This window comes from Denticeps clupeoides, chromosome 4, assembly GCF_900700375.1.
Source record: "Denticeps clupeoides chromosome 4, fDenClu1.1, whole genome shotgun sequence".
Taxonomy (NCBI): domain Eukaryota; kingdom Metazoa; phylum Chordata; class Actinopteri; order Clupeiformes; family Denticipitidae; genus Denticeps; species Denticeps clupeoides.
In genome coordinates, this window is record NC_041710.1 from 4,853,880 (window position 1) to 4,874,444 (window position 20,565).

At 43.0% G+C, this 20,565-nt stretch overlaps 1 protein-coding gene across 7 annotated transcripts in view; it reads left to right on the forward strand.

Annotated features, from left to right (window-relative positions):
* The window catches only part of hecw1b (HECT, C2 and WW domain containing E3 ubiquitin protein ligase 1b), a 31,830-nt gene extending 13,172 nt beyond the window's left edge, over nt 1-18,658 (forward strand). For 4 of the 7 annotated variants that reach the window (XM_028976333.1, XM_028976334.1, XM_028976335.1 and 1 more), the window contains 21 exons: nt 904-2,244; nt 2,933-3,034; nt 5,668-5,818; nt 6,753-6,862; nt 6,979-7,100; nt 7,740-7,925; nt 8,778-8,912; nt 9,236-9,341; nt 9,726-9,822; nt 10,084-10,167; nt 10,274-10,380; nt 10,581-10,640; nt 10,948-11,062; nt 11,151-11,264; nt 12,035-12,187; nt 12,421-12,519; nt 12,600-12,729; nt 12,923-13,069; nt 15,412-15,526; nt 15,786-15,984; nt 16,622-18,658. In XM_028976333.1, coding sequence (XP_028832166.1) covers nt 904-2,244; nt 2,933-3,034; nt 5,668-5,818; nt 6,753-6,862; nt 6,979-7,100; nt 7,740-7,925; nt 8,778-8,912; nt 9,236-9,341; nt 9,726-9,822; nt 10,084-10,167; nt 10,274-10,380; nt 10,581-10,640; nt 10,948-11,062; nt 11,151-11,264; nt 12,035-12,187; nt 12,421-12,519; nt 12,600-12,729; nt 12,923-13,069; nt 15,412-15,526; nt 15,786-15,984; nt 16,622-16,733 — 3,785 coding nt within the window. In that variant the 3' untranslated portion in view covers nt 16,734-18,658. The remainder of the gene's footprint in view (nt 1-903; nt 2,245-2,932; nt 3,035-5,667; nt 5,819-6,752; nt 6,863-6,978; nt 7,101-7,739; nt 7,926-8,777; nt 8,913-9,235; nt 9,342-9,725; nt 9,823-10,083; nt 10,168-10,273; nt 10,381-10,580; nt 10,641-10,947; nt 11,063-11,150; nt 11,265-12,034; nt 12,188-12,420; nt 12,520-12,599; nt 12,730-12,922; nt 13,070-15,411; nt 15,527-15,785; nt 15,985-16,621) is intronic. The other 3 variants (XM_028976338.1, XM_028976337.1, XM_028976340.1) reach the window with 3 other exon arrangements.
* The last annotated feature ends 1,907 nt before the right edge of the window (nt 18,659-20,565 follow it).

The window sequence follows — 20,565 nt, forward strand, 5'->3', positions numbered from 1 at the left end:
GCTGGGCGATATGGCAAAAAAAAAAGGATCACGAAATACTAACCCATGTTGAATGCTTCGATTCTTCCGATCAATTTTTATCACAGCTTCTTCTGATGTTGCAAGACTGAAAATGAAGACACGAGATAATGAACAGTGTGTTAACATATAAAACCATGACTATTGTCACGACGGTGAGCTGACGGGGAGAGAAGCGCAGAGGCGGGACATTCGGCACGGTGGCCGAAAACGGGAAACACTTAACAGGGGAAAACACAAACTTGCCCGCAGGCGTGTGGCGATTGCCAGAACTCAAAATGCGTACGTTCACTCAAAGTTCACAAAATGTCGCCGCTCCCGAAGGGGCGGAAATCCCCGGCTTTTAAAAGATGTCCTGATTGGCCACACCTGGCAACATCAGCTGTGGCCAATCCTGACAACTATACACAGTATAAATTAGACTTTTTTGGGGCACTCTCCTTCTTCCAAAATGCTTCACTGAAACATATCAGTTACCAGTTTTTCATAAGTTCAGTCCTGGAGAACGTACGCAGACAGTGATAGACAGTAAAATATGCACATTCTCTCTATTTCGCTCGCTCGTTCTGTTTTGGGCGCAATGCACATGCTACTGTCTCGCGTGCGTGAGACTCTCAGAACCCCTTGGAGACGAGGGATGTAAAAACTACTGTAAATACACACAGTCAAAAGTTGCTCATTTCTGCCACCTGAAACATGCCCGAAGCAGATTACCGAGCTTTATCAAGATGAAGGCCTCAAAGTCTGCTTTCTCTCACGAAATCAACAAATGTTTTATGTAGCAACACTGAACAGAAAGACAGAGGCGTGATTGTGTAGATCGCTCAGTCAAGTGAAGTTTTCCAATTTACTGTGTGTCTGAACATTGCTTCTTCTGCTTCAAAGATGACGAGGACATGTCTCTGAGCACAGAACCTGAGTGCACCACAGTGCAAGAGGTACCTGAGCAAGAGGATCAGGAATCAGGGGACCGGCCTCCCAGACCAGATGACACCATAAGCCTGGACCAGGGTACTCCTGACCTGCCCTTGGATGGGGAGACGGCAACTCCAGAGATCCCCATGGACGTCCAGCTCCAGCCAGAAATTCCGGCCGTGCCTGAGCCACCCGAGACACACCAAAGCCAGCCAGTGCCTGAGGAGCTCCAAGGAGCGGAGGTGTCCCAAGGGGCAAAGGGCGAAGGACGTTCCGCAGGACAAGAGGACAAACTGCAGACTTCCCAGGCACCTTCACCGTGTGGGACAGAGCCATTGCCTTTTGGAGTAATGGGAGAAGGAGAAAGCTCTGAACTACGTAGAGATTCTCAAGAGGTGCAGGAGTCTGGAGCTTCCTCTACAGTTCCAGAGGAGAATGACGTAAGCGGTGGAGCAGAGGCCGCTCCTCAGTCCTCAGCGTCTTTTCCACAGCAGGGGGAGGAACAGATGGAGGGAGAAGTGGAGGACATGGAAGAAGGCTGCTCTCTCCGCATCCGCTCCAGCCGTTGCCGTAAAACCAGGCCCTGCTCCCTTCCCGTGTCAGAGCTGGAGACGGTCATCGCCTCGGCCTGTGGCGAGCCAGAGACGCCGCGCTCGCACTACATCCGAATCCACCACTTACTCCACAACCTGCCGTCAGCCCACGATGGCGTGGATGCACCAGCATCTCATCTCAACCACCACAACCCACCTCACCAGAAAGGAGCTGAGGAAGAAGACGAAGACGACTATGATGAGGTCATGGAGCCTGAGGCTTCTGTGTCCCCAAACGGGACACCCTGTCCTAGGAGAACCCTTCCTCGGAGTAGGTCAGTGGAGCATCTGTCTGACCTCATTCACCTGCTGGATGGTGAGGGCCGACCACTTGGGGCTCAGGGTAATGGCGATGGAGGAGTACAAAAAGGAGAAGGGGAACCGCGGGACAGTGAGGGCGAGCTCAGCCCCGTCCCCTGCTGCAGCGACCTGGCCCAGGGGAGCTTCGGAGGACGTCAGATCCGAGCCCCGTCCCTGGACAGCACGCGCCGCTCTGGCAGCGTCTTCTCCTCCCAAGAGGAGGAGGAGGAGGAGGACCCTGTGTGGTTGAACGGGACTCTGGGCCTCGACACTGATTCCTGCCAGGGCGCCGAGGCCAGGGAACCTGGAGACGGGGGTGTGCAGTGGAAGGAGGCGCCAACCACGCTTGTCCAAAGCCCTCAGAGCATTGTGGAAAATGGAGAGTCACCAGTAGCTGGGCCAAGTAACAGGACAACACGTAAGTGGCCATACTGTTGAAGCAATTTAAGCTCATGTAATTGTGAGGCTGTCATCTGTTTGCTGACACACATTCGGAGGGTTTGGGTTATGGTTATATGTGCAGTGCTTGTGCTTCATTTAAAATGTGTATAAAAGGCACAGCAATATTGTGATAAGAGTATTCCTTGTACTAGTGCATCTAAAATATATATTTCGGTGATTTAATTCCAGTATTTAACCTTCTTAATATTAATGTTAGCACATGGAAATATATATATAAACACAATCTCTCAAAAATGGATTCACAATGCCAAATTGGCCAACTTCATTTTTGCAGCCAATAATAATGGTGGGAAGTGACTTGAATGTTTTGCAGTTGACCCTTGCCTGGCATTTTTTGCTTTTGGTTTTTAAAGAAGAAGCCTGAAATGTTCAGCCCTACACATAGCGTCTCACATTTACATATATCTTCCCCCTTTTTTGCAGGGTTTGTTTTGTATAATGCATTTTTGTGTACATGACTAGTAGTGGTCTTTTGCTGTTCAAATAAATAATGCTATTACAACACTAGTGTAAAAAACATGTAATAGTTATCATAATTATTCATTAAAATATTATTACTGTATTGCAAAGTAATGCAAGTCCAATAGAAACTGTCGTATTTGGCTTCCTGATGCTCCTCCTCTCTATCTCAATCCTCCCTGTAGGAGACTGCCCCCTGCCCTGTAGCCACCCTCCAATCAGCCAGCTCCCTGCTCTCCGGCCCGACCCCCACCATTACCCCACCATCGACGAGCCCCTGCCTCCAAGTAAGCCTCAGGTCCACTCTCTACTGCAATTCACCATTCATCTCTCTTTATCAGGCAGTAGTGGTGACTACACGAGTTCTTCTAACTATGTCACAGTCTTGTGACTTCTAGCATAGCCTTCCATAATAAGTCATTTTGAGCCACTGATCTTGTGTTTCATCTTATCGATTAAACTATTCTCTAAAGGTGTTAAGCTTCCACATTTAAAATGTGTTTGGCTCCACATTTACATTTACAGCATTTGGCAGATGCTCTTATCCAGAGCGACTTTCACAAGGGCTTTAAATATCCATCATTGAAATCCCTTGTTTGGTTCACTAGCATCCGTTCTGCTGCATAAAATCTCAGAACCAAGTTCTTTTTTTTTAAATATTGAATATAGAACATGTACGTAAGAGCTGCTTTAGTCCAAACATGAAGGTTTTTAGTTTGTGTTTGAAGATCTTTAATGAGGCAGCTGTTCGGACATCTAGTGGAATGTCATTCTACTGCATGGGTGCCAAGACAGAGAAGAGTCTAGATGAATGCTTTCCTAGTACCTTGAGAGATGATGGTACCAGTTGAGCAGTGCAGGAGGATCAGAGGAATCAAAGTGCAGAGTGACGAGAGATCTGAGGTAGGAGGGTGCTGACCCTTCCTTGGCTTTGTATGGAAGAATCGGTATTTTGAACCTGATGTGGGCAGCTATAGGAAGCCAGTGGAGAGAACACAGCAGTGGAGTAATGTGGGAGAATTTGGGAATGTTGAAAAGAAGTCGTGCTGCAGAGTTCAGGATCAGATGGAGCGGTTAACTACCAATAAGGAACGCAAGTTATTTCTGCCTTATTTGAGCCAGGAATTAGTTGCAGTAGTCCAGATTAGAGATGACCACGGATATGACAAGTATATGAGTAGCCTGAGTTGATAGAAATGGATGAATCCTCCTAATGCTAGAGAAAAGTAATGACATGAACGAGCGAGATTGGAAATATAAGAAGAGTAGGAGAGGGAATGGTTACCACAAGGTTGCATGCAGTTGTAGAGGGATAGATTGAAGATTTGTCCAGGTAGATTTTAAGGTCCTGTTGTGTGGAGGAATCAGCAAGGATGAATAGCAGTTCAGTTTTGCTGGGGTTGGGTTTCATATGATGTGCTGCCATCCAGGATGACAGACAGGCAAACAGAGATTTTGGTGAACACATTTACATGTGAAAAGAAAAGAAGAGTTGGGTGTCATCTGCACTGTACTGATAGGATAACCCATGTGAAGATTTGGTGTAAATGGGGAACATGAGAGGGCCAAGTACTGAGCCCTGAGGGACACTGGTCGGGAGCTTGTGAGGTGAGGATGTGTTCCCCTTCCATGTCACCTGGTAAGATCCTCCAAATAGGAAGCTATCCACCGCCATGCCGAGCTGGTATTGACGATGCTTATCCGATACGATGGAAAATCTAAATAATGAATACAAAATGTTCCTGTGTCCTCCTCTTCAGCTTGCCTAATCGCAAATTCATCATATTCTGTGTTATTATTTACACTGAGGTGTTTGACAAGGTTTTTGATGTTGTCACAGCACATCAGTGTCTTGCCACATGTCGCAAACCGCTTACTGTTAGTTCCCTTACGATCAGCCATTGTAGTGAGTGAAGCACCTAAAACACCTAAAAACATTTATACAGCCGTATTTCACATAGAACTTTCAGAGACGGACAAAAAAATAGTTCAACTTGGTATCATTTAGACGATCCTGATAGTATAGTTACTTCCCACTGTGTTCCTGATTAACTACACATTTACCCCAAATTTTAAAAAATCAGCACTACACTAGTAACCAGACCATTCTGGACAGTTGTTTCCCTGAAATAGTTCACATCACGCTATATAGTGACATAAGTAACTCTGGGTCATCTAGTCCTCAACATTGCACTTTGTTCCTGTTAGTCAGAAGCACTTTACATATATAAAGACTGTTATTAAATAAAAACAACATAACATTTCCCCACTTCCACCCTCATCCCCACAGCAATGACAGTAGAGAATAGAGTCTCCAGAATCTATCGGTTCAGATCATGTGTCAGTTTTTCCAATGGAAGCAGGGCTGACATTGGAAAATCATGCTTAATCATGCTTTAATCATACTTTTTAATCACACTTTTTAAATTAGATGTAGAAGTAGTATCAGACAAATGGTTCAAAAGATAAAAGACAGGTGATGTTGTAAATTGCCTCCCAAAAAATACCTTGTAAAATAGAGAACATCGTTCCAAAACTTCTGTATGAATTCGCAAGACGAAAAAACACATGAAATAATGTCGTAAAAATACTGATTGATTGTTTCCATGCTGGTGATACCAACTAGTCCAGCTAAGACCAGCAAAAGACAAGCACCACAAGAAGGAGGATTTCCTGTAATCCCTGCTCGTCCTAAAACAATGTCACCCTTCCTAGTGCTCATAAATTGGCAGACTCGCCATGTTTTTCACCCACCCAAAATGCCCGTACCGTGGTCTGTCTGTTTTCTTAGCTGTCTTTTTTTCTAATGTTTTAAACATTTCCCTTCACTCGTTCCCTCTACCTTTTTACAATATCATTGGCCACACACACAGTGTGATATACTGTCACAGCAGCCTTCAACATCTTTGTTTTTGGGCAGACTGGGAGGCTCGCATTGACAGCCATGGCCGTGTCTTCTATGTGGATCACATCAACCGCACCACCACCTGGCAAAGGCCCACGGCTGCCGCCACGCCAGATGGTCTGCGCAGGTCCGGCTCTGTCCAGCAGATGGAGCAACTCAACAGGAGGTGGGTGGGTGGACGGGCAGCGTGGGCCGAAGGTTCTAACACCCAATGTGAACTGGAAGAATGAAAAAAATAGAGATGTTGTTCATATTTTGGAAGGAAAAGAAGCTGTTTAGGGCACTAGTGTCTGAAGCAGGAGACAAAGAAAATGTCAGTGACCACTGTAATACTTTCTGGGAAGATTATGAGCCTTGGTTCTCTAAACTGTGCATTTTACCATACATGGTTCTCAGGCTCCATCTAGTGGTAGATCAAGAGAGAGATTATTGTAAGCAAAGATTATTGTACAGCATTTATCAGATGCCCTTATCCAGAGCGATTTACAGAGTCACTCCTAGGATTAAGCAAACCCCTCCACCACATTATGGTGGCAGTTCAAGGAGGGGCATTAAAATATTTTCAAATTAATTAAAGTGTTTAAAGCATTGATATGCTTGGTTGAAAGCTAAAGGTAGTGAAAACTGGACCAGCCACATTAGACCGAAAATGTTAATTAATAAATTTGACAGATTAATAACCTTATCCAGAGCGACTTCCAATCAGTAGTTACAGGAACAGTCCCCCTCAAGTCTTACACAAGTGGGATTTGAACCTAGGTCTTCTGGTTGATAGGGGCAGTGGTGGCCGAGCGGTTAAGGAAGCGGCCCCGTAATCAGAAGGTTGTCAGTTTGAATCCCGATCTGCCAAGGTGCCACTGAGGTGCCACTGAGCAAAGCACCGTCCCCACACACTGCTCCCCGGGCGGCTGTCATGGCCGCCCACTGTTCACTCAGGGTGATGGGTTAAATGCAGAGGACACATTTCACTTTGTGCACCGTGTGCTGTGTATCACATGTGACAATCACTTCACTTTGATAGGCGAATGTCTTACGCACTAGGCTACTACCACCCTGCCACCCATGTTCTGTTAATGAATGCGAACAAATGTGTTGCTAAGGTATCAAACCATTCAGAGGACAATGGCAACAGAGAGGAGGGAGGAAGAAGGGAATAACCCCAGGAACGAGAGAACGGCCACTGAGACGGACTCTCTGCCTGCTTCAAACGGTGATGAGTAGAACAGAAATACTCACACTCTCGCCTTAACAGTTGTCATTCTAAGTCACAGGACTTAGAATGACATTTTTAATGTTCTCACCCTTCGTTCAACTTGATCTTTGTAGAGTTGAGGAGGGACACACCCTGTTCTCCAGGACACTGTCAGAAGATCACACAGCTGCTCCAGAGCCCTGCCGTCAAGTTCGTCACCCACCCCGAGTTCTTCACCGTGCTACATGCCAACCCTGTGAGTAAAGACATAAGAACATGTTTGCTTTATCGTCTCTAATGAGTGTCATCACATCACATAATGATTATCTCCACTTCACATGATTTTGATCATCTAGCTCAAATTTAAGAAGGGACCTTAGGGCTGATTAAGATGCCACATCTTTAGAATGCATATTTATATTATAATTATTGTTTTTTTTTCAGGGACACAGGAGCATTTAAATGCACATAACACATTTTCCTTCTGCAGAAACAAAAAAAAAAAAGCTTTGTGACTGAACTATTGAGAATTTGCACAAATTTTTATTTCCGTTTTATTTGCTGTTAAGAACCTGCCAGAATGACCAGATTGTCTCCCTCTCTGAGCTTCTTTCCCACACTTGTCTGTGAAAGTTTTTAATATGCTTTAAAGCAGTCATGATTAATTAAAAATGTGATTAATTAGTGAATTGACTAACCTGGGAAAAACTAACAAATTTTCATCTAATCCATTCCTATTAATAAAATCTTTCGTTATACAGTTATTATACAGATGCAATGGGTTGCTTATGTAGTATCATCATCATTTGCTTTGTCATTTAACATTTCTACACCACTGTAACCATGGAAACTGGATCTTTTAAGTTTCCATTGTTCTCTTGCTTGCTTTTTTCAGGGGGCAAACCGGATGTTCACCAACAGTTCTTGCCTGAAACACATGATCCTGAAAATCCGGCGTGACGTGCGCAACTTTGAGCGCTACCAGCACAACCGCGACCTGGTGACTTTCCTCAACAGGTTTGCAGACGCCCAGCTGGAGCTCCCACGTGGGTGGGAAATCAAAACAGACCCCCAGGGAAAGGTACAACACATATGTCACACACATAGATATGTGGCCTTTATCAGACGCCCTTATCCAGAGCGATTTACAATCAGTAGTTACAGGGACAGTCCCCCTGGTGACACTCAGGGTTAAGTGTCTTGCTTAGGGACGCAATGGTTGTAAGTGGGGGTTTGAACCTGGGTCTTTGTGGTGTTACCCACTAGGCTACTAATACCCCTGTAAATACAATAATGATTATTAAGTGATACATTTTTTTTATTAAGTTTTTCATGCTTATCCATTTTTTTTTAAATCAGAGCATCTGTGCACCCTTAAGAAAATAAGAATATATACAGTGCCTTTAAAAAGCATTCACACCCCTTTTTTTCATATTTGATGCCTCACAACCTGGAATTAGCCTGGATTGTTTGAGAGCGTGCATCATTTCATTTACAGAACATGCGTACAACTTTGACAACCCCATCACCTTTTTGTGAAAGGCGCCTGGGGAACAGCGTGTGTGGATGGGACCTTGATCAAGGGGACAAGCTTAGAGTATTTTGTGCAGATCCATGACATAAAATAATATTAAAAGCACATTTCAGTTGGAATGTAATAAAATTGGTAAAATACCAAGGGTGGTGAATACATTAGCAAGGCACTGTATACAAAAAACTGAAGAGATTTCATTAAATCTGAATCCATACTGAGCATTTCTTCACAAACTGCATTTTGTCAACATACTTTTGTTCCAATACTTGAAGTCATTGTAACGTCTGAGTCAGGTTCATCTAACAATGGGCTCTGTAGAGGGATGGCATTAAGAAACATGGCCCAGTTCTACAAAGTTCTTCATGCCCTGTCTTTATGTTCTTTTTGTTTCCCTCCCAGTCATTCTTTGTGGACCACAACAGTCGAGCAACCACCTTCATTGATCCCAGGATTCCGCTGCAGAACAGCCATCTTGCCAACCATCTGACCCATCGGCAGCATCTGCAGAGACTCCGCAGCTACAGCGCGGGAGAGGTGCGACTCGATGGGAGATTCTTTATGTACACGAGTTGTGCTAAAAAAGAGTTCTATCAACACATGATTCACTTGTATGCAGAATGCAGAACCGTTATACAGCAGTTCTGTATGGGAGGTCTTTTTTGTTAAATTTAAGTAATCGATGGAAAATGTTGTATAACATCACATAAAAAACATGTTTAAGTTGTATGAAAAAATATACATTTGTGATTAAGAATGGTTGGTCTATAACATTACATATCTGTAATAAAACTATAGTTTCAATATTATTGCTATAATGACAAGCCCAGTGCAGAACAGCAAATCTTGCTTTTTATCAGGCCTCAGAAGTGTCACGCAGTCGCGGAGCATCTCTTCTCACGCGGCCTGGGAACAGCCTCGTAGCCGCCATACGCACCCAAAGTCAGCAGGAGCCAGTGCCGTTAGGTGAACATCCTCTCTCTTTCAATAAAATCTGTAGAAATTAATTCCATATAATGTGCTACGTGACGTTATTCTTTCAAGGGGTGACAACCAATTGGGCACAGGCATCATCATGAATAAATACTTAATACACAAATGCCAAATGGGTAACACTGAAGACACAGAAGGTGCGAAAAAGGGCGCTTGCGATTGTTATTAAAGTATGAAATATTGTTCACAATGTATACTGTCATATATGTGTTTAAAACAATGAAATCAACACACACAGTTAGATATGCCGATTATGAATACATGGTTCGATTTCTTATTATACCAGATCCTAGTATTAATTTTACCTTCGCTTCGTCTTCTGAGTCAATTTCTTCCTCTGGTCCCTTTCGTCCTCAGCTTACAATGACAAGATTGTGGCGTTTCTTCGCCAGCCCAACATCTTTGAAGTGCTTCAGGAGAGGCAGCCAAGTCTAGCCAGGAACCACTCACTGAAGTACTGACCACTTCTTTTCATGGATGAGCGGCTGAAATCTGCGTTACATGCAACACAGTGTTACTGTAACTGATGTAACAGTTCGTCTATTGTAATCTAGTGAATATGATTATGTGCAGTCAACATTGCTATACAAAATGTCTTTGTTAGTCTTATTATATCTATGTGTGTGGCAGCTATGCAGTACCAGTATGGGTAGTCACATTTGCACACTGTCCTCTGTGTGTGTGTGTGTGTGTGTGTGTGTGTATGTGTTTGTAGGGAAAAAGTTCACCACATTCGAACAGAGGGCACACAGCGGGTGGAGAAACTGTCATGTGACGCTGACCTGGTGATGCTGCTGAGGTACAAACTAAATCCTATGACTTGTTTACAGTTCGGGAACCATTATCCGGTCATTTGTGTGTGCATGTGTTTACATTCTCACCGTTCTTTCCGGTTTTTCCCACAGCCTGTTTGAGGACGAGATCATGTCCTATGTTCCTCTTTCAGCGTTCCACCCCGGGTTAAACTTCTCATCCCGCTGTTCTCCAGGCTCCTCGCCTCAGAACTCCCCTGGTACGTACCTTTTACCTTTAACCTTACAGGGACAGTGGTACACATCTGCATTTCTTTCTCCGCGCCATTAACTTGAATGTGCACATGAATGTTTTATAGAGATATATCTGATGTATGTGCATCATCCACTAGCCAGTCTTGTCATTCACACTTAAATGTTACTCACCGAATTGTTCTGGTGTCCCCCGGGATGCTCCAAGGCATCCCAGAGAGGCTGCCCCTGTTCCCAGCCTGCTGCCTGCCCATTGAAAGCTCCCCAGGTCAGGCCACGATTTAAAATCCCCCCACGCTATAAATTCTCCTCTGTCTCTGTGGGACGCTCCACCCTTCTCCCCAGTATCTTCTTGACAATGCGAATATGGTATTCACGTCTCCGCCCTTGTTCTATGTGAAAGACTTGAATTTTCCCGCTGTTGTGATGATGTGGGGTTTTATTTTCCTGAGTTCTCCTATTCTGGACAATCTGATGAGCATCTTTCATTTATTGAGTTTTTTTTTATTAAACTTTAAACATTACACAAAATAAAATGAAAGAAAAGTAACATATTTTGTTTTTTGGGATTTCAGGTACTCAAAGGGCTAGAGCCCCAGCTCCTTATCGCAGAGATTTCGAGGCCAAACTACGCAATTTTTACAGAAAGCTGGAAGCCAAAGGATATGGCCAGGGTCCGGGAAAAATCAAGTAAGTTGAACAAGGGCCTGGCAAAAATACTGTACAAGCAATTTCAAAAGTTTATGAACACGCCGCATTCCTGTTTCCTGGGTTTCAGGCTAATAGTGAGAAGAGACGGCCTGCTGGAGAGCACCTTTAACCAAGTTATGGCCTACTCACGCAAGGAGCTGCAGAGGAACAAGCTTTACATCACGTTTGTGGGAGAAGAAGGGTAATGAACCAAACACATGATAATATGTGAAACTGAAGTGATTGTCATTATGATGCACAGCAAGCTGTGTCCTCTGTATTTAACCATCACCCTTGGTGAGCAGTGGGCAGCCATGACAGGCGCCCAGGGAGCAGTGTGTGGGGACGACGCTTTTCTCAGTGGCACCTCAGTGGCACCTTGGTGGTTTGGAATTCGAACCGACAACTTCTGATTACGGGTCCGATTCCTTACCCGTTAGGCCACCACTGCCACAATGAGTGATCCATATTGTGCACTACAGGCCAGATATTTGGTTTTCTTTGGTTTTGGTTATTTGGTTTTCCTTTTAGAGTCTTCATTTAACACAATTACTTTACGTTTTGCCCCAAATTCCAATATGGAATACCTTGTATTTGTATTTGTATACGACTAGTCAGAAGTTTGGACGCTCCTACTCATTTATGGTGCTTGCATTTTTACACAATGCAATAAAGTGATTATAAAATATCACACATATTTAACAAAAATAAACAGTAAACAAGGCAAAAAATGAAGGTTTGCGTCTCTCCAAATCAGGGAGCTTTTGCTGTGATGGCAGCATTTTACGCTCTTGTCTTCTCTCTACCAACTTAAGTTAGACAAAAAATACTATGTTTCTTGCATTGGATGGCTCCACCTTATTCTCTATAGGTGCCACAGAAAAGGGGTGTCCAGACATTTACTGGTAGTGTATATAAACTCTATGTTTGTTCTCCTGAACTTTGGTGAGTTGTTGTATTTTTGTGTTGCAGCTTGGACTACAGTGGTCCGTCACGCGAGTTCTTCTTCCTGCTTTCCCAGGAGCTCTTCAATCCCTACTATGGTCTCTTCGAGTACTCAGCCAACGACACCTACACTGTACAAATCAGCCCCATGTCTGCCTTTGTAGAGAACCATCTGGAATGGTAAGGCATCATGGGATGAATTAGGTCAGAAGTTCCCACAGACTTGATTTTTTCTTCCTCCTCCCAGGCAGTAGTTTTGTTTGATTAATGGCGGCCGACCAGCTTTCCTGGTCGTTTATGTTGTGGTCAGACTGGAAATGACATTTCCCTTCCCTTCAGACTAAATAAATGGTCTCCTGGTGTCGGTTTATTTAAGCGCACCATGAGCGTGATCCGTACTGACATGTTCCTAGGTTCAGATTCAGTGGCCGTATCCTGGGTTTGGCACTGATTCACCAGTACCTCCTGGATGCCTTCTTCACGCGGCCTTTTTACAAAGCCCTGCTCAGACTGTGAGTGAATGTCATTTCCCTTCAAATCTATTAGTTACGAGTTACGGGAATGTGTGAGTAATACTTGACGTTCTTTGAAGAGCAACGGACCTCAGTGATCTTGAGTACTTGGACGAAGAGTTCCACCAGAGTTTGCAGTGGATGAAGGACAATGACATCACAGATGTGCTGGACCTCACCTTCACCGTCAATGAGGAGGTGTTTGGTCAGGTGAGCGTTCATGGTCCCTCGCTCATCTAGTACCGCTGTTAGCTGTTTAGCTGAGCAGATCTAACCTCCGCTTGTCGCATGTATGACGTGTGGCTCACACAATAATGCTCCTTCAAATGAAGTAAAACGTTTATTGATCTGGATGGTGTAGACAGATTTAACAGTCCGTTTCACTTGAAACCTTGTTGTGCAGGTGACTGAACGAGAGCTGAAATCTGGTGGATCGAATGTGCAGGTGACGGAGAAGAACAAGAAAGAGTACATAGAGCGGATGGTGAAGTGGAGGGTTGAGCGCGGAGTGGTGCAGCAGACCCAAGCGCTGGTTCGAGGCTTTTACGAGGTACATCCCGACAATAAATAACCACAAAAAGCTATTATCATGGGTTCAAAAGGTGGCACCAGTTCACAGATTAAGATGACCTGACCTTATAACCTGACCCATAGGTGCACATTCTGATTGGGGCGTAGATTTTAAGGCAGTCTGGATAAGGGCGTCTGATAAATGCCGTGAATGTAAATATAATTCACTGATTCAGGGTCCTTATGACCAACATGTGCACGTTCTTTAGTTTAGGCGGATTGGGACATGGATTGTAAGTCTCTGACGGATTGTATGTTGCTCTGGATAAGGGTGTTGTCTAAATGCTGTAATTGAAATGAAATGAAATGAAATATAAGTCTCCATTTACCTTTGGTAATTACCTATGTAATTAACCCCAGTTACCCACACGTTTGCTGCATAGCTTTGTGTTCTTTTTATTTACTGAAAGTCCCTCGTTTTCAACATGTTGAGACCATGGGGTTGCTGTGGGAAGACGCATGCACAGACAAGGGTGTTGGGGATGCAGGCAGAAGAAAGGCAGCTGCAACGACGGCGCAGTGGGGAGAATGGGACCGGGAGACTGTGGACAGACTACAAATTCAAATTCAAATTTTATTTGTCACATACACAGTCATACACGGTATGATGTGCAGTGAAATGCTTTCTGCAACTGCTACAGACCACAGTATTGCAAATGTTGCAAGTAAACAATGAACCAATATGCAAATATTGCAAACATAACCAAGTATTACACTTTTACGTCTTTAACATAAAATATGTGTAACTGGTAGGGTGAAGGTGTGCAAATGAGTTACAGTTTTTACAATGTTTAAAGAAAGAGAGAAAGAGCCATAAAAGAAAGAGCAGTAAGGACCTAAAAAGCGCAGAGTCATTTTGTGCAAAGTGGTTTTGTGCAAAAGAGTCCGGAGTGATTGGAGGTGAAAGTGCATGAGTTCTATGTACTGTTGTTGAGAGCTCGGACAGCCTGCGGGAAGAAGCTCCTCCTCATTCTCTCTGTGTTGGACTTCAGGGAGCGAAAGCGCTTCCCTGATCGCAGCAGAGAGAAGAGTCCATTGTTGGGGTGGGTGAGGTCCTTCACTATCTTCCTGGCCCTGGTGCAGCACCGTTTGCTGTAGATAGATTGAAGGTCAGGGAGCTTGGTACGGATGATTCGTTCGGCGGATCGAACCACCCTCTGTAGTGCTCGCCTGTCCTTCATGGTGCTGTTCCCGAACCAGGTCGAGATATTTCCCGTCAGGATGCTCTCTATGGTGCAGGAGTAGAAGTTCCTTAGCACCTTGGAGGGCAGTCTGAAGTCTCTCAGGCGTCTGAGGTGGTAGAGACGCTGCCGGGCCTTTTTCACCACGGTGTTGATGTGACAGGACCATGACAGGTCCTGCGTGATGTTAACACCAAGGTAACGGAAGCTGTCCACTCTCTCCACTGGGCTCCTGTTGATGACAGGGGTCTGGTAGGTCCTCTCCTGCTTTGTACTGAAGTCCACTATTAGCTCCTTTGTCTTGCTGACGTTCAGGTGGAGATTCAGGCCCATTCTCCCAGCCGCGACATCGCTGCAGCAGCAAATGGCTGCACCCAGTTGCTACAATACTCCTGTTTTTATGATTTCCTGAACAAAGGGATACACTTGTTTTATTCTCCTTAACAATTCAACAATTAGTCAATATCATGATACATTTCCGATGTCCACTAGGTGGCACACACTTAATATGTGATGCATTTTTTCATTCCTTTCTAGTTCTAGATGTAATGAAACAGATCAAATCATTAAACACACACTTCAAATAAACAACATATCTCAAACATTTTTATTCCAGCCTTATCATGAAGTACAAAAGGAGAAATACTTGGGTGCTTTCTGCATTATTGATTGGGTCCTGACAGTTCAACTTTATTGGTTGTGAAGCGCACAGGGCAGAGTTTTAGCTGTCCTTTTTACGACTGCGTAAGGGGGCTTGTTCAGGACGGTGCTTTTTTAACAGCGGTTTACCACTAAACGGGGTAAAAGAACAACTTTCAATGCCGTTTTTTTTTTTTTTAAACACGTTTATTGCTGTTTTTTGGTCCGAATGCTCTGCCATATGCCGGGCTCGAGGGCGCACGTGTTCATATTTCAGTTCATATCACAGTTATGTGACAGTTTTTAATACACATAGTATAGTGAGTAATCACAAATTAAGTCACATCGTTCAGCCCTATGGCAAACTTAGACACTTTGTAGAAGAACATTTTGTTAAAAAGAAAAACATTTGTTCAGTAGCACTATGAATTGTTACACGTTCGCTGTAACAATTAGATTTCAATTTCCATAATGAAATTTTAACGGTGAGTCCTTGTTGCAGGTGGTGGACTCTCGCTTGGTGTCAGTGTTCGACGCCAGAGAGCTGGAGCTGGTCATTGCTGGAACGGCTGAGATCGACCTGAACGACTGGAGAAACAATACAGAATATCGAGGAGGTGTGAAAACCTTTCTACAGGCTTACTACACACAGAGCATTCATTACAATCAGTAGTTACAGGGACAGGCAAACTAAAGACACTCAGGGTTAAGTGTCTTGCTCAGGGACACAATGGTCGTAAGAGGGGTTTGATCCTTAGTCTTACCCTTTAGGCTACTACCACACGCAACACAATTCAGAGCTAGTCAGCAGTGTGAATGCTGGAGATGGTTTTTTGTTTTTTTCACTCCCGCTCTTTCATCACCTTCTGAATCCAGGGTACCATGATGGGCACATTGTCATTCGGTGGTTCTGGGCAGCAGTGGAGCGCTTCAACAATGAGCAGAGGCTGCGGCTGCTGCAGTTTGTGACCGGAACATCCAGTGTACCCTACGAGGGCTTCACCGCGCTACGTGGCAGCAACGGTCTGCGCCACTTTTGCATTGAGAAGTGGGGCAAGATTACCTCCCTTCCCAGGTATGACATTTCAGGCATTTTTCTACATTGTTTCCTACATTGTTTATTTTTATTTGGTGATGGTTCTGGCTGTGGCATGAATTTCTGTAGGAAACCCATTGTTTTTAACTCATGTATGTCATCCATTCTCTGGGTATGCATTTGGTCCCCTTTCATACCCCCCAAAATGTACACACACAAAATCTGCCAAAAAATCCTCATATATCAATATATTAGTATGGGACTGAAGTAATCTGTCACACCTAATATTTTAGCATTGGCATAACGTAAATAAACCAGGTTACTGCAGGTTCGATTGTTTTATTTACATTACATGAGTGCTAAAATGTGAGGTATGACAGATTACTTAGTGTATGACAGATTAGCCAGTGTTCACTTTTTTCAGTGTAGTGTGTGTGAGAGCTGTCAATCATTGGGCTCCTCCAAATTTAAAGGAATGTAAAACATTATTAAAGATTGTGTTTTGGGTGACAGAAATAATTACACACTAACAAAAGGCTTCTTCGGGATACTAACCTTGCACTTGCAGCCAGTTCGAAAACAGCACCCCCGTTAGCCATAAAAAAGTACCAGTTGCTTGCCTCGATTTCAGTTCATTTCCAAGACTCACGTTTTTTTTTTGTTTTTGGACTTTCAGGGCTCACACGTGCTTCAACCGACTGGATCTTCCTCCTTACCCCTCTTACACTATGCTCTATGAGAAACTTCTCATAGCCGTGGAAGAAACCAGCACTTTTGGCCTTGAGTAAAGACTGCAGAGCTCTGGGCCTGTTTCTGTGTTGACTGAAAAGTAAAGCTGTCCACACACACACACACACACACACACACACACACACGTTACTTTTTAAAAAACAACTTGTACATGAGCCACAATAACAAGAATGCATGCTTGCATATGTCACCTGTTTAAATGTACAGTTTATGGTGTTTTGCACAAGCAAAGCTGTATGCAATATTAAATAAATGGCTTCAGCCACCTCCACATCTCAGGGCCTTGAACTTTCCCCTGTGGCACGTGCTAAATATTTATCTGCCACAGCCGGCATCACCATCATAATTCACAGGCGTGAGCAGTAAAACCTTACCGATGCAGTAGAACGTGGCATCAAAAATCACCGGATTTTGTTTGCGCAGTGAGCGCATGGGAGCATCACTAGACTTGTCAGACGTAAATTCTCCTCATGTGACTTAAACCAAAAAGGAGCAGTTTTCACTACATTCACACCAGGGCTCTAGAATGTCCGTCCTTGTCTGTAGGTTTTCAGTGCTGTTGTTGTAACTAAAGTGCCTGCATTTGTCCATTCACAAAGACTGTAGGTTCCTTTGTGGTAAGGTATATCAGACTGGCCCACGGAACGTATTCAGTCAGGAATAACACGGATTTATTTACTGCATTGCCCATTGAAGATCGCTTGATTTATTGGACATGGATGTTCTGGCGTGTTATTGCATGTTGAATAAATAATTGTTCATGTCATGTAATGTCAAGTTAGAGCAGAGGGACTTTAATTCGTTGCTCATCTTTGTTTTGTGCTGAAGTTAACAGGCAGGTCAACACTATCTAGCACCTGCAGTTTTTTTAAGTATGTGGTTCATACTGTTCATCTTAACGTTGTGTCAATATTGTTTTTGCATTTTTAAAACCGCCTTTATTGAATTTGGGTTTTTCTCACTAGTCAGGCTTATGTTGTAATGGCAGTCTGAAATAACGGAGAAAATGATATATCAGAAACCATAATTCACTTAAAATGTGGCATAATAACAACAGTCACATATGTGCTTATTTGTTTTTGCTTTTTTATATACAGAAAAATGTCCATATTTATGCAAATGTTTTTACTGGATACTTTTATATAGACTTACATTTGTGAAGATAGTTATGAATGTTTAGTCACACATACTTTTTTTATTACCTGTTTATGTAGCTCTGGCAAAATTCACAAACTAAAAAAAACAGATCGGGATGGTACCTGAATCTGTGACAATTATGTTTAATGAAGTATTTGTCTTAGACATTATGGAAATATACTTTGTTTACATAAAAAGTATGTGTTCCAATCATACAAAAATCTTCTGAATTATTAAATGTTATAAAATAAACATTGGCTAACTTATGTATGGAATGTAATATAAGAGCATTTGGTATCCTAAAGAAAGTAAGGGATCGGATCTGTGAATATCAAATAGATCAGTGTATATAATGAGATTTATTCATGTAATCAGGCAAAATGGGTAAAAATGCATGCAGTTCATTTTTTTAATTTATATTCATGTAATTAAATTGTTTGAATAATCCCAATGTAATTATAATTGTATAAAGCGTACCATGCTATGCATACTCTGTTTGTATAATAAGCAATGCAATTTTTCGTCGTTGAGGCCTTTAATTCTTTTTACTTTTAATGACAACACTACGTGAAAAACGTCTGAAATCCCGTCTTCAGGCTGCCCCACATCCCCTCCTGTCCAACTGAATTTAGCTACATGCCTCCAATACACACGTTCTTTCTTCCTTCCTTCCTTCCTTCCTTCCTTAAAACTCACTTAGCTCACAGTCGCACATCATGGGTTGCTGTGGTTTTGTTTCCACCATGATTACTCTCTCAGGCTATGCTCTGTACTTTCAGCCTAGCACTGTTACCGAATGTCAATAAACAATCACTGTTCAACTGGGTTTTTTTATCTTTTCATTTGTCATTCCAGACAATGGGGGAGTAAAAAAAAGTGGGATTCTTATAAAAGTCTTAAAATAAAACCACAAAACAAGAACAAAGGCATAAATATGCTTTCAAAATTGATCGCACAATTGAAATATATTATGGTTGTGTAATCATTATTGGCATATAAAGCAAGAAGTAATTTGTGTTATATCATATTTGTAGGACCAGGATGTTGCACAGGATTGACTATTTATAATGGGCATCACCACAAGGTGTCACTCTACAGGGAGTGCAGAATTATTAGGCAAGTTGTATTTTTGAGGAATAATTTTATTATTGAACAACAACCATGTTCTCAATGAACCCAAAAAACTCATTAATATCAAAGCTGAATGTTTTTGGAAGTAGTTTTTAGTTTGTTTTTATTTTTAGCTACTTTAGGGGGATAACAAATATATACCCATTTCAATTATTTATTTTTACCAGTGAAACCAATATAACATCTCCACATTCACAAATATACATTTCTGACATTCAAAAACAAAAACAAATCAGCGACTAATATAGCCACCTATCTTTGCAAGGAAACTCAAAAGCCTGCCATCCATGGATTCTGTCAGTGTTTTGATCTGTTCACCATCAACATTGCGTGCAGCAGCAACCACAGCCTCCCAGACACTGTTCAGAGAGGTGTACTGTTTTCCCTCCTTGTAAATCTCACATTTGATGATGGACCACAGGTTCTCAATGGGGTTCAGATCAGGTGAACAAGGAGGCCATGTCATTAGTTTTTCTTCTTTTATACCCTTTCTTGCCAGCCACGCTGTGGAGTACTTGGACGCGTGTGATGGAGCATTGTCCTGCATGAAAATCATGTTTTTCTTGAAGGATGCAGACCACTGCTTGAAGAAGGTGTCTTCCAGAAACTGGCAGTAGGACTGAGAGTTGAGCTTGACTCCATCCTCAACCCGAAAAGGCCCCACAAGCTCATCTTTGATGATACCAGCCCAAACCAGTACTCCACCTCCACCTTGCTGGCGTCTGAGTCGGACTGGAGCTCTCTGCCCTTTACCAATCCAGCCACGGGCCCATCCATCTGGCCCATCAAGACTCACTCTCATTTCATCAGTCCATAAAACCTTAGAAAAATCAGTCTTGACGTTTCAGCTTGTGTGTCTTATTCAGTGGTGGTCGTCTTTCAGCCTTTCTTACCTTGGCCATGTCTCTGAGTATTGCACACCTTGTGCTTTTGGGCACTCCAGTGATGTTGCAGCTCTGAAATATGGCCAAACTGGTGGCAAGTGGCATCTTGGCAGCTGCACGCTTTACTTTTCTCAGTTCATGGGCAGTTATTTTGCGCCTTGGTTTTTCCACACGCTTCTTGCGACCCTGTTGACTATTTTGAATGAAACGCTTGATTGTTCGATGATCCCGCTTCAGAAGCTTTGCAATTTTAAGAGTGCTGCATCCCTCTGCAAGATATCTCACTATTTTTGACATTTCTGAGCCTGTCATGTCCTTCTTTTGACCCATTTTTCCAAAGGAAAGGAAGTTTCCTTATAATTATGCACACCTGATATAGGGTGTTGATGTCATTAGACCACACCCCTTTCATTACAGAGATGCACATCACCTAATATGCTTAATTGGTAGTAGGCTTTCAAGCCTATACTGCTTGGAGTAAGACAACATGCATGAAGAGGATGATGTGGACAAAATACTCATTTGCCTAATAATTCTGCACTCCCTGTAAACAAGCAGACACATGGCTGGGTTTGGCATGTATTTGCAAAGGTATACTACTCAGGTTTGGACACTCTATACTCTGACGGTTATGGAGACGAAGATGGAGCCATCTTGAGGAATCCAGTACAAGAAGCATATTTAGTTTTTTTTTTTTTTTTACTGTTTTTTTTCAGAG